General features: G+C 43.9%; 1 protein-coding gene across 2 annotated transcripts in view; it reads right to left on the bottom strand.

Moving 5' to 3' along the window:
* The window catches only part of LOC119213002 (zinc transporter ZIP11-like), a 67,114-nt gene extending 53,795 nt beyond the window's left edge, over positions 1-13,319 (bottom strand). For both annotated transcript variants that reach the window (XM_037463972.2, XM_037463973.2), the window contains exons 1-3: positions 13,231-13,319; positions 12,072-12,189; positions 11,181-11,219 (exon numbers count right to left, since the gene is read on the bottom strand). In XM_037463972.2, coding sequence (XP_037319869.2) covers positions 11,181-11,219; positions 12,072-12,179 — 147 coding nt within the window. In that variant the 5' untranslated portion in view covers positions 12,180-12,189; positions 13,231-13,319. The remainder of the gene's footprint in view (positions 1-11,180; positions 11,220-12,071; positions 12,190-13,230) is intronic.

Raw genomic sequence — 13,319 nt, 5'->3', positions numbered from 1 at the left:
ATCTTTGTTTTGTTTGGGCTTTTCTCTCATTTCCATTTGCAAAAGCCCTAGGTCCATTTCACAATGTCTCAAGATTCTCAAAGGCTTTTCAAACACCATTGAAAGAATGAGAGAATCCTGCGTTGAGGCTTGAGTGAGACCGGAGACTGTGGAATAGAGAGGCGCCCAATTACTGCTTTGTTATCCAACTCAGAGCTGAATGTGAATCCGTCTGCAGCTTCTTTTAGCTGGAGGTACAGAGCATTGTGCCCTGGTGATAGCTCTGTTGGCAAATGAACATGTGAGCAGAGCTGCTGTGCTCATGCTCATTCACGCGTTGGCACGCGCACGCGGTGAAATCAGCGTTGTTTTTCGTCCTCGCTCCCCTGCTTTTCAAAATCTGTCGTCGGTTTTGACACTTGCACGGGGGCGCTTGAGCCATAAAAGCCGAAGGCACCACACGCGGAAAAACACTAGGATCCTCCACATTCTGTAAAGCCCACAGAGGGATTGAGAGTAAGGCTGCACGGTATGGCCAGAAATCCATATCACGGTATTGAGATTTTTTTTTTTTTTTTTTTTTACTTTTTCAAGTAAACACATTAATTCATTGACCCTGAAAGTAGGTCCGCTGGTGCAAGCATCACGTACGCACACACACGGACATATTTGCAAACGCAACAGTGCGGAACTACAGTGCGTGGGATTTTTTTTTAATTCCAGACATTTTCTTTTGATGGTAGGGGAAACACTGACAACACTGAAGTAAATCAAAAAACTTTGTAAATTGTAAACCAGATAGCATTGTGACCTTGAAAAAGTTAGAAGGTGGAATGGCGTGAAGCGCTTTAAACAGAATTTCTTTAAGTATTGGTATATATCGAAATATCATTAAAAAAAAAGTAATTCCCCAAACCACAATTTTTCATATTCAATTTGTGATCTCTTTTTAATATTCTAAAAGTTTACTTTCCTGACATTTTTAACACTTGGAAACTTTTAAGTGTGACGCCTGAAGGAGATCCACCAATAAACAAGGAGCGGAGGATCGTGGAGGACACCACTCGAATGGAACGCGAGCTGACTGGCGGCAGGAGGCGAAGATGAAGTGAAAGTCGTTGACAGTCGAACGCAGGGACCAAAGAGTGAGATCTATGGAGCCCGGATGAGAGAGAGATGAAGTGGGAGTGAGTGGACGACAGCTTGGAACCTTATTAGCTCAGACGCAGACCGCGTCGGGATGGATGCAATGGAAGAGATGTCAGGAAGGAAGATGAATTGATCCGAGGGGGGGGGAAATTGATGAAGGCGTCTACTTACTGAGGGATTTTGCCTCAATGTTGGGGGTGGAGGGGGCAGGCCGTTAAAAAAAAAAAAAGCTAAGAAACTGACACACGCGTTGAGAGCAAAAATCCAGGCGCAACCCACTTGAGGCTCAATTTAGTCTAATCTCTGTCTTGAAAGCCAGTAGTGTACGAGGGGACGAGGAGATATCAGGAGGTATTCATGCACAATATCGCCGTACTGAAGCCTCACCAGGCAAGTACCTCCCGAGGCCAGTTGGCGCTCCTTTTTCATTAAGCGCACTCACAGAGTTGTTGTTTTGCCGGTCTTTATCATCGCAATCAATCAAAAACGATCTTACATCCATCTCTTTTCGCAATTTGCCAAGACGGCCGCGATCAGACGATAGAGCCGCTAAACTCAAGCATTAAAGAGGCGATGAGTGGGTTTTTGGAAGGACTAAAAGTATCTACAGGAGGGAGAAAAAAGGGGCATAATTCATCTTGGACGCAGGTCCGTTATGTTACTCTGTGCGAGACTGTGGGCTTGTCCCTGCTCTACGTGATCTACTTCAGGTTCGGCATATTTTCTGCGTAGGCTGCAAATGATCTTTTATGACAAGAGCACAGTTCTACAAACACTAAAGGCCCTTCAACACCAATCAATTCAATGCAACCAATTCACGCTGGTGAGGGTTATAGCAGTACATGCTATACAGAGAATGTGAATATTATGCAGCAAAAATAAATCATTTCCTTGTCAGACCATTTTTGAATGGCAGGTGACGATACAAAGGTGAAAAGGTGTATCCCAAAACTTTGATCTCATTCTTATGAAACTAGTAAAAAAAATTATCTGCTGGCTTCTCAAATCGCCGTAACTTGCTTTTCGCGGAAGTCCGGACTCAGCGGGGCGATCGCTGATTGCGGGATTGATTGCAGGGAGACGTGCATCGAGATGATTGCCCCGAAGCGTGGTGAGATCGCAGCAAACATGACTCGAGTCCTTAATGATGAGGAACCTTGTGAGACTGGGTCGCGAGCAGCTTGATTGAGCTACTACTCACCGTCTTCCTGTTTATCGAGGAAGGGGATCATTAAAATGGAACAGCTGTCCATTCTGTTTGTTGCAAGGAGGGATATGATCATTAATGAATGACCTGAAAATGAAGGGCTTTTTTTTTGGGCTCACACTCTCAGGTCAAAGAATTTTGCACCCGGTGAAACACAAAGCGAAGAAGTTCAGTGTTTCCACACATCAGAAACCTATGCAGAACAAAATCCCCAGTGGCTTTAGGAGGCGCAGTTCATGGAGAGTCGGGGGGGTGGGGCGGGGGGGGGGGGGGGGGGGTGCGGTTCACTTTGCCCGTTCAAGAGCCTTCCACTAATGCTCGGTGAGGAGAAAGCTTGGTAATTGTAATTCTACAGCGGTACAAAGCAGTTTCATGAAGGCCTACCATACAATCACTGAAGAAAACTTAAAAAGAAAACTTTTTAAAAACTGAAAATAAAAATAAATAACGAGAGGCGCTCTAATTCTAACCCCGTGTTCGAATGTTTTTAGCTCAAGTTAAATAGGAAGTCACGTAGTCCATAACAAAAAAGAAATGATTTAACAGTGTCGTCAAGGCTTCCAAGAACACCTTGTGTCAGTCAGTATTATCTCAATGCTGCAGCACCAATAGTAGCCCGCAGTTAAAAAAAAACAAAAGGTATGATTTACCATGACATGCCCGCAGTGAGAAAACATTCATGCTGGTGCATATCTTTTGGTTTTCCATAGTTAGAATGTCTAATGGGCATACAAACTTTTTTCCCTGGAAAGTATCCCAAAAAAGTACTTTAAATTGTATTTGCATTGAAAGCAACCTTCCCTGAATGCTAATTGAGAATTCAGTTTAGTTTTAAGGGAATGCAATTATGGCTCTATTCGATGGGACGAGTGGAAACAGTGGACAAGCTTTTATTTCACAATTTGCAAATTACAAAACTATTCCAAGGTATCCTGGGGCCCTTTGTGTAATTTAGAAATGCTACTTGTGTGAACAATAAAAACCGAAGGCCGTGAGACAAATAATTACAGGACCAGTCAAAAGGTTTGGAACAAGTTCTCATTCAATTCAATGAGAAAGTATGTCCAACCTTTGACTGGTACTCGATATCAGCTATTCTTTTCTTTATAAATAACTTAAATGACCAATATTCTCACTGATAGTCTAATATAAGTCGTACAGAGCCCTCCAGTATTTCATTCAAACCACTTCACGAAGAGGAAAAAGCTAAATGCAGGTACTCTAACTTAGTGCCCATTAGCATGCTAACACATGCTAATTAGCACCAAACAATGACAAAGTGATTCTACGCCGGCGTTTTTTTCGAAATTGAATTGAAGCTACATTTTTGACACTATGGTGGCGCTGGATTGTCATAAGACTTCCTGAGGGGACCATGAAAGCCGGTTTCCAATTCCCAAGCCATACCTCTGGGAGAATAGCAACCCCCCCCCACCCCACCCCACCCCACTGAAGGGTTTCCATACAAAAGGGGCAGCTTTTACCGGTAACCTTCCTACTTCAAACAATCACACTCCTCCTTCGCAGCTTGACATCTCCTCTAGCGAGATGCAAATAGGGATTTTATGCCTCTCCAAAGTGCTGCTCCAGATGAGTGGAGGGACAAGGGAAGATCTCGCAATACTTTTTCCTGTAAAGATTTTTTACATACAATTATCCTGCACCCACCGACGCTCTTCTGTGACCGAGTGGCCTTCCTGCCTGCCTGTGTGTGAAGGTGCTAACGTGAGAAGGGCCCACGAACACAGATGGAAATGATGAACAGAGATGGCAGTCTCTAGAGGCCACGCTGCTATTGGCTTTAACGAGTGTTTATCTAGTTATTAACTAGATTCAAGCATAAAGTTTCACAGTTGGACAGCAAATGTCTGAGCATAATGAAATGGGTAATGCTGTTTTTTTCCCTCATAAGAAGAGTGGGTCCCACAAGAAATGACTATGCTTTAATTTGTTTGACTTGCAAACAAACTCAAATCCTGCTCATTCACACAGGAGCACAAACAAAAATTAACTCGTATTCCCATCATTGCACACAGTTTGCTCTTCACTTCACTAGTACCCACCATTCTATCTTCAAACTGACGACTCAAATCAGCCACTGCCTTCTTGTTCTCTTGTCCACTCACGTCGGACCAACTCAATCCTGTGAGAGAGGAAAAATAACCCAACCACATCTGAACCTGAGCAAGGATGAGCCCTCTTGTTAGATGCAATTCATTCCAATTCTTGAGGAACTTTGGGTTCTGATTACATCGGGTCTGCAGGCTGCTTTTTTACCCCCAACCGAATGAAATGACCTGCAATTAAGGGGAAGTGTCTATTCCTCATTCCATTCCCAGCTCAGCAGCTATGTGTATTCTGGGAGCATCAATCACTTCATAAGACGAGACGAGAAAAAACCCACGCCGCTCTTACAAAGTGTTCTTGACAGGTAGTGTCTGCCCCTCGGGGTGCTCGCTCACCTCCCACACACAGAACACGCGTCAGGCAGTGACATGGCGATTTAATTAATGCCCATATGGACGAATGCCTGGACCTCTGTTCCAGCTTCTTCAGGCTCGTTTTCAAACTCGGCGCACGGAATGCCAAAAATCCCAACAAAGGTGTGGGCTGATTTTTCTGTGAAATACAACACCGTTAAAAGTAAATAAATAAGTGAAAAAATTTCAGTTTTTGGCCTTTCCTTCACACTGACTTGCATTGTTTGGTTTGCATTCATCTACATGTCCACACTGTCCATACGGGTGGGCAGTCAAGAGAACAGCATTAGCTGTGCTCAATACAAAACACGTTTATTTTTTAGCAATGGCGCCCATGTAAAAAGTTCCTCATTCATATTTAAACATGTCCTGGTTGAAATAAATGGGGTGACGAGAAATTGGTCCCTTTGTATTGGCTTTGTATTTAATCTGGATGGATTACACATCACAATGTTATCCGTTTCAAGTGATGAGTTTGTGTCCGGCTAGCCAGTACCCCGACGTGTGTGTGTGTGTGTGTGTGTGTGTGTGTGTGGCATAACACAGAGGTGACTGTCCATTCTAAAGGCTGGCGGCTCCCGAGGCTGCTGGCACAGAAGCTGCAATCGGCTAATAGTGTCATTATAAGTGTCCATCACTACGGAAAGAAATCCTACAGAGAAATAACACCTCTTTGTTGGCCATTCCCGTCATCCGTTCGGTCTGTTTGCCAGGTCCGGTTACCAGAAGTCACATCCACATTGGGGAAAATCTGCTCAAATAAGTCAGCCATGACATTGCAAATGTTTCATATAACCCTATTCATGCTTTCCGCCCCCCCCCCCCATGAAGGTGGAGTTGATTGCATTTTCTATACAGCGCCGGATGACCCCATTGAAGGTTATGTTTCCTATAGAACAGAATGAAGCCGTTCTTTTATTAGACAAACTAAATGCCCGTGTGTTATTTATCTCTTTTACTCCTAATAAAAAACTGATTGGTGGTTTTATTGTTTGCACGCTGACGGTGAGGAGTTGCCGCGCTTTAATTCCATAACACACCAATTACGAAAGAAAGAAATTTTAGTCGCTTACACACTGAATAGGGTCACACTTTAAAAAGTCCTCCTAAACGGCATTGTGTTCAGTTAAAGCTGTGGGAGTAATTGCTTTGATTCTGTATGTGTGAAACAACACGCATTATGAGGATCAGAGTGAAACCTATGATTAAAAATCACACGTTACTCAGGAGCAGACAGCATGAATAACTGCTCACTCCAAGCACTCGGTATATTTTACATGAAATGAAATGAGTGGAGTTGAAGGCAGGTTTTGTTAATGATTACGCATGGTTCAGTGTGACAGGCAGAGACTTTAGTCTCTATGGTCTTGGCACATCCAAGCCATCAACAACATCGATAAAGTGTTCTGCTGAACCACTCAGAAGATCTTTAAGCATCTTTCTGATGTCGGCCATGTTTGATGAGGGATCTTCTGGTTTGGTTTATTTCTTCTAAGGTGTTTCCTGTCTCGATGAAATTGTTTGTAAATGATTGTAATTCTTGCGTTGCCCTCATAAACTCGGTGAAGAATATGACTGACATGTTGTATCAAACGGAAAACAGATCTTTCCGGAGGAGGAACTTAAAAGAATCAGAAAACTTAGTAGCTGTAATTTCCATCCTCCTACACTTCCTTCCCAGAGGAAAAACAGCAGCAATGTCTAAAACAAGGACACATGAGGGGTGGGACTTCAAATGATATCAACAAGCGATACATAGAGATGTATAGTAATATAGAAATAATAACAAATCCTTCAATAAACCATGGCAGCAGTCGTGTGGGGGGACACGGTGACCTGATTTTCTGCCGTGACATGTCTGTGCGTTCAGAGGGTGTGAATCAGTGGACAGATGCAAAGCACGGTAACAGGATGGCATCGGAAATCACGTGAAAAGAATGACGGATGCATGTGATGAGACACCCCTCACACACGCGCAGGCCTGTACACGATTCGTTTTTCATGTTAGTCACGAGGACCCGTTCAATAGAAGATTCTGATTTGATCAGAACTGAGCAGGATTATGAATTGACAGCCAGATTTCAAATGAAGTAAAGCTCTGATTCTCAATCAAAAACTGGAAATTCCGAGTTCAAACCAAAACTAAATGGAGCATAATCCATCTGGAGATGCTTAATTACCCATATCGAACAAATTATATTTGCTGTGTAGCCATAGTAAGAGTGTGGAATGGGTGTTGGAAGAGAAGCCAAACTGTAAGGACAAAATGTTTTTCCAAGTACTCATCAAAAATATGTATAGACGCAGATACAATGAATATCAATAACGGTTAAAGTGGATTAACTGATGCAGAAGAGGGAGCAGCAGCAGCGTACTTGAACTTAAGGACACATTCTCTACCCGGGAGCAGGCCGTCCATCGCTTCCCTGCTGAGAACCATGGCCTCGGATTTGGAGGCGCTAATTCTCATCCCAACCGCTTCACACTCGGCTGCCAACCGCTCCAGTGAGAGTTGGAGGCCGCAGAACGAAGATGCCACCAGGACCACGTCGTCTGCAAAAAGCAGCCATCAGATCCACGCCACCCCAAACTGGATGGCCCCAAGAAAGGACCCCCCTCACCCCCTGCTCCCGCAGCACCTCCCACAGTACCTCTCTGGAGCTTCTATTGTAAAAGGATTGAGTGGATCTGGTATGCGTGGTCTTTGGTTGACGTTAGAAGAAGTCTTTGTACCAAGCAGCATATGTGTTGCTGCTGTTGTTGTAATTTAGTGTGTTTGCACAACTCCAGCAGGTGATGCCTTTATTAAGCTGAGAAAATTCAGCTGCCCAGCTGAGAGGAATGAGGCTGATTGCCCTGACGAGAGCTCCTGGGTTGAAGAGCAGAGATGGAGAGGCGTCGAGAGAAGAAGGGGGGGGGGGGGGGGGGGGGGGTGAAGGTTGCAGAGGAGGAACGCGCACCCACGCCTCACTTTAAGATCCCAACCTCTCGAGACATCACAAATTGCTTTTTGCAGCACGGTATTATTATATCGACAAACAACTGTTTAAAGGAAAATATTGACATGCACCTTGACTGCATGTATAATTGCTATTCCAAATTGCACCTAAAAAGATAACCAATAATTATTCACATTAAAAGTTGGGAGCAGAAGTTACATTGGTATTTAAAGAAGTTTAAACTCTATTGTGCAGGACATGACCCTGACTGTATTACGTGGAGGTTTAACTTAAGTGCAGATACTTAGAATTGATATTTTCATACAGTGTGAACGTGTCACATCAGCCCTGTTCCTGAGTTATGACAAAGTCTATTTCACTGTGGGCTTTGTCAAACCTGCAGGAGCGTGACCGACCAAAATCTCACTTTTTAATGATTAGACAATTATTGTGAAGGTCACAGTCTGTCCTAGAAGCCAATATCTTCACCTCGAGATTCTTTACCCACAGTGACATTTGGCAGACAAATTGAATTCTCTTCCGTATGTGTGTCGATATGAAAGTATAACACGCTTACATCCACTCATCTGTTCTTCCCTTTAGTGACAGAGAAGGTGTGAGGTTCCCTCGGTGCATTCTAATTGACCAAAAGACATTGTTTCCATCTTCAGACTTCTCCATAAACTTAATGCTTACATTAGGTAACGTCTGGCTTCTCTGATGAGAACATGAACTACATCACATTCCGTGTGTTTGCCCCTTTCACATCCGGGGTCAACACTGGATGAATTGAAACCCATTTCACACGGTTAGCCCAGCTTTAACGCATCATCTCTGATCAGGGAGATGGAAATTGACGGCCATAACGTCAATGGTGTTGTTAAATGATCCATAAGACTTAAAAGACCTTTTAGGAGGAGTATTGATTACATCGATAAAATAAACCATTAAACCGTGAATATATAGTTTGGAAAAATACTATTAACGTGTTGAGCGCCTTTCTAGTTCACTCAAGGTGTTGGACGTTATTCCCCCATTCCTTCGCTGACGCCATGCAAGGTGCCCCCATCGGGGCTTCACTCAGCAGAGGTACTGAGCTCGTCAGCCTGTCGTGTGAGTAATAGCTATGCTCAGCACAGTAACAAAAAGGAATTAGGGAGTAAACAGGCTGCAAAAAGATAAACAGAAGGAATGATGACAGCCTATTTCTGCTTCTACAGGCTGAGGAACAAACCAGCACACTGGATGATCGTCCCTACTGTAAACCGGCTACTATCTGACCTTCTTTCATTCTCCGTCTGAAGCCAGAAAGAAATCCCAAGGCCTTCCCCAATCAACCGGGCACGGAGGGAGAAACAATCCTCTTGCCTCCTCTTTCCATCTCAGCTCGACTCCCTCTGTGAAGTTCTCTCTTTTTTCCTCAGACCTTTTATTGCTCAGGTTATGAAACAACAAAGTCAAAAGGTGCAGCAGTCTTGTCACTTGGCACAGCCACATCTATGATGTACAACATCTGTGAGTGTGGGGGGGGGGGGGGGGGGGTTTACCGCAGTGGAGAAACAAATTGTATAATTTGGCTACCTTGAGCGGCAGCACTTAGTCTCCCTCCATCCACATATCCTGTATTAGCAGCTTTTGTTCCAAGCACACAGTAAAAAAAAGAAGCTTATATTCCTCATTATAGTTGTTATGAACCATTTCCTGTACTTGTGATGTCCATTGAATGACATTTACAGGAATAGCAACCAAACTGGAGCCGAGCAATATTCCAACGTGAATGAAACAGCTTAAAGTGCTTCTACCAGTCCAGCATCCACCTATATTTGATATAGAACTCACATGACCTAATGCCCCCCCCCCCCCAGTTCATCTCCATCTTATCGCGTTGCATTGGAACGTGGAAGAGCATCAGGCTGGGACGTAATTGAAAAGCTGTTCAGATTGAAGTACAGATAAGTGGGATGAGAGCTGATCGAGATTGGATGGGCGTCTTTCACATGGAATCTCTCCTCGTTGGGCATTAGTCTTATCGGCTCACTCGTCTGGGCCGGTTATTATCAACAACCTCGCTATCAATATAAGGAATCGCAATTAAGTTTCAGCGGGATTAAAAGAATGAATCCATTTCACACGGGCATGCGATAGCTGTGTGCAAAGCGGCCTCCGTGAAAGTTAATGTCTAAAGTGGCAATCTAGAGGATAATTTAATTAGAATAAATGCCTGTTAGGTCACCTTCTGTTGTGATGGTAGAGTATTGCAAAATGCATATATTTGCACCATTTACAAAATGGGCGGCTGTGGTGACATTATTGCAGTGTTTCCCCTACCATTATAACATGAGGAGGGGGGGGCATCACACCCACACCCCGGACCGTTTGCCCAACTACTCCACCCCCCGAAGTTGTAAACCTAGGGGAACACTGTATTGTTTAACTCTGCATTGCATGAGCACAAAAATGGAAATTCCTGCATTTTGTGGTGTCGGGAAATTATGCAGGTACAGTTCATTGGCCCCAGCTTGATCCAGCACTTATTCAGCCTGAACAGTTCTGTAAGTGTGTCATATGTCAGAAATGCAATGCAATATTCATTACTATGTCCTTAGCTTTGAGTCTAGCTACACGTGACTAAGAATTGTCAGCCGCCCCCTACCCCCCCTTTATGGACTCCACTGTGGTTCACCAACAGAGCGAAAGGAACAAACCAAACACTTGTTTTTACGCCACGCGAAGGAAAAACTCTCCAACGTGCTCGACGGGAGGTCTGCGGCGCCCTGCTGTTAACCATCTATTTTGTCTTTGCTTGAATGTGCGCACTAGAGGGTCAGTATTTGAAAATCAAACGCACACTTATCATTCTGAACTTCTTCCCTCGAACACTACGCGTTTCTCTCTTTTATGAACCTCTAATTAAAAACTGCGACGGGGCATTCCTCATTCGTAGCAGAGATATACTAAAAGATTGTATTATAGTAATATGCATCAATAATCTTTCCTTTGTGTTTCAGTTCAGACATGCTCTCGATTCTCTGCACTCAGACACCTGATAAGTATCATCCGTGAACTGCTTCCCCCTGAGGAAATCATGAAATGTAATGGTGTGAGTCAGTTATTGAGCTTTGGGGCTGTAGTTCATATTGCAGCGTGATGCATCTTTTGACAAGATACAAGCCAGGAATTTCCTCATCATCTCAAACTTTTTTGAATGGACACGGTGTCTGGAAGAAACTCAGCCTGCAAAAACTCCATTACATAGCAGCATCTTCCTACTTGAAAAGTGTGTGTGTGTGTGTGTGTGTGTGTGTGTGTGTGTGTGTGTGTGTGTGTGTGTGTGTGTGTGTGTGTGTGTGTGTGTGTGTGTTTGTGTGTGTGTGTGTGTGTGTGTGTGTGTGTGTGAGAGAGAGAGAGGTTGAAAAGAAAACTCACCCCAGCTGCAAAGCCTAAACTTCCATCCAAGATGCGCTTCTGAAAAGGTCAGACAAGAAGAGAGATGGTGTGAGTCAGTCAAATCGATGATATCTTTTAATCAGTTTTGTGTATTGATTTTCTACTTGACTTGTGTTAATAGGAACAGAAACACTGTTTAAATCAATCAAATTGTCAGTGTTAACATGGGGGCCCTACACTCTTAAAACACACATACTGTGTCAGACTGGTTTGTTAGAAAGAAGTTCCCATACAACTCCACTGAAATGGGAAACATGACAAATGCAAATTTGATCATTGTCCGTGGAAGTCCACGTAAAGGGGTTGGGGGGGTTGGTCAAACAAACACACAAGACTGCTGCTCGTGTCCCATGCAACGTTGATCTACTTTTATTACGTAAAACATGATAACGGTTTACAGCGTTCATCCGGTGGTTAACACTGTGCGCTTTGTGGGAGCATTACCTACATGGGTTGTGTGGACATTGTACAACGTGCAGAACATCGCTGTTTAAATAAAAGGTTGGGCATTTCGGGAAATTGGCTTATTTGCTCAGTAGCTAACAATGGCGTGACAAGATCTATATCCCTCTATGTGTGTCTGCGTCTGATGTTATAGCCAGGAGACCGTTGTCTTTGCCTAGCATGGACATTCACACACAGTGGGACCACTAGCCTCTGGGGGTGCCCTATCCACACTAGTATGACCAGCTAGGCTAACCAGCTGCTAGCCTCATCTGCATATTTGCCATACAAATGGTGAGTCGTATCAACTCGTGAGATCATTTCCAAGACAGTGGCAAAGTTTATTTACCAAAATGCCAATGGTTCCTGCACATTGTTTGGACTCAAGCTCTGTAAGTGTCTGTACGCTCTGGGTTGGTACGATACCTGTCGGCTGGAGAAGACAAACACCAGGGCAGCTCCAGCAGCAGTCAGAGCCCAGGTGAACAGGGTCCCCAGCAGAGCCTGGGTCACAGGGCTGTAGCCTTTCAGCATGGTGCCAGACCTGGACAGACAACACACCGTTCACGTTTAAATGGACATGGATGGAAATCTTCCAGTTACTGCCCCGGCTCTAAATGAGCCCACCCCAACGAGAATTCATTAAATATTACCCCCCATCATTTACTTTGTGACACGAGAAAGCAGCATAACTAAACTTTGATGACAAAATATAGATAATAATTGACAAGAGAACCAATAACTGATCCAAGCGAAGGTGCCTCGGTTGACTCCTCTGGATTGTTTGCCTTTACGCATTACCTGTCTGTCTCTGACGTACACACCCATGGCTTGGGTTTCAGCACACATAAAACTAATGAGTCAAGATGTTTGATCACACCCCGAATATCCTGGAATTCACGTTGCATCTGGCAGCCAAACCCGTTGGGTTCGCCCCGTCACTTTTCAACGGAGTGCAGCTAAGAACATGTGATGATTCATTCCCACATGACAAACGGAAGGTCCGGTGGGTGATGTTACACCAATTCAATCTTATTATTCTTTAACGATTGATCATCAGTTAAGTCACATTCCTTCAAAGAACGTGGCCACTGAGATCCCAGTTAATATTACAGGCCGGGTAATAAAATGTTAAAACACTGTAAATAAACTTGTGTGTAACTGAGCAATATCTACATATTACCAGTTTGCTTGCATCGCTGCTTGTCACACCGACACAGACTGAAGGTTACAGGCAAAAACATCATTATTCATTCATTAGTTTGGACTGTGGACATAAACCTTTTACATAAAAAGGTGTTTGTGTCTACGTCTTTTTCGATGTAGGTATTGTTGCTCTGCATAAACAGCTTGACCCTGTACCTGAGTTACACACACGGACACACAGGACATGACGTGTGCAGGTAAACTACAACCCACCGGCTCCCGTTAAATGCTCGCTCGCTTCATACGGTTAAAAAGCGCCGTTACATTTCCCCCAAACTCCATTTCGGTTATTTAATCAAACACATTATTCCGGCGAAGTTTAATTTAGGCGAGTTTTGCGTACACGGGATTTTTTTTGTTACAGGTTGAAGTTACTCACTTCTTTCCAGCGGCAGCTCGCCTCCTCCTCTGTATTTACTTCCTACTTCCCGATACACGTGTCTATGACAGAGGAAGTCCCGCCTCTCA

This window comes from Pungitius pungitius, chromosome 21 (genome assembly GCF_949316345.1).
Source record: "Pungitius pungitius chromosome 21, fPunPun2.1, whole genome shotgun sequence".
NCBI lineage: Eukaryota > Metazoa > Chordata > Actinopteri > Perciformes > Gasterosteidae > Pungitius > Pungitius pungitius.
The sequence above is the reverse complement of the archived record's forward strand: the minus strand, read 5'-3'. Positions and strand labels throughout refer to the sequence as shown.